This window comes from Corvus brachyrhynchos, unplaced genomic scaffold (assembly GCF_000691975.1).
Source record: "Corvus brachyrhynchos isolate BGI_N302 unplaced genomic scaffold, ASM69197v1 scaffold342, whole genome shotgun sequence".
Lineage (NCBI taxonomy): Eukaryota > Metazoa > Chordata > Aves > Passeriformes > Corvidae > Corvus > Corvus brachyrhynchos.
The window spans coordinates 28,112-28,816 of NW_008236630.1; the positions used below are offsets into that span (position 1 = coordinate 28,112).

A 705-nucleotide genomic window follows, 5' to 3' on the forward strand; every position below is an offset into this window, starting at 1 on the left:
TGGGAGCACTGGGGATACTGGGGGGGACTGGGATCACAGGGAGTACTGCAAGTACTGCGGATACTGGGGGCGAACTGGGAGCACTGGGGGGAGTGGGGATACTGGGAACCCTGGATACTGGGAACACTTGGGATATTGGGAGTACTGGGGGCTCTTGAAGGCAACTGGGAGCAACTGGGAACTGCTGAGTGCTTACTGGGAGCAACTGGGAGCCTACTGGGAACTAGGTCCCGCTTACTGGGAGCTCTTGAGGGTCCCTGAAGGTAACTGGGATCTTCTGAGGGCAACTGGGAGCAACTGGGAGCTGCTGGACGCCTACTGGGGGTCTTTCCTGGGCATCCCCCGCTACCACTGGGGGGTCTTGGAGGGTGTCCCCCCATTATTGGGATCTCCCCCCATTATTGGGATCTCCCAGGTCCCCATCCCCTATTTTGGGGTCCCCTCCCCTGATTTTGGGGTCTCCCCCCATTATTGGGATCTCCCAGGTGTCCCCCCCCCCTTATTTTGGGGTCTTCCCCTTATTTTGGGGTCTCCCCCAATATTGGGGTCTCCCAGGTGCCCCCCCCTTTATTTTGGGGTCTCCCCCAATATTGGGGTCTCCCAGGTGCCCCCCCCTTTATTTTGGGGTCTCCCCCAATATTGGGGTCTCCCAGGTGCCCCCCCCTTTATTTTGGGGTCTCCCCCCCTTATTGGGATCTCACAGGG

The 705-nt window shown here is 59.1% G+C and overlaps 1 protein-coding gene across 1 annotated transcript in view; it reads right to left on the minus strand.

Moving 5' to 3' along the window:
- Positions 1-234: 234 nt before the first annotated feature.
- The window catches only part of CUNH2orf42 (chromosome unknown C2orf42 homolog), a 13,556-nt gene continuing 13,085 nt past the window's right edge, over positions 235-705 (minus strand). Inside the window, exon 5 of the mRNA XM_017726652.1 lies at positions 235-274. Coding sequence (XP_017582141.1) covers positions 235-274 — 40 coding nt within the window. The remainder of the gene's footprint in view (positions 275-705) is intronic.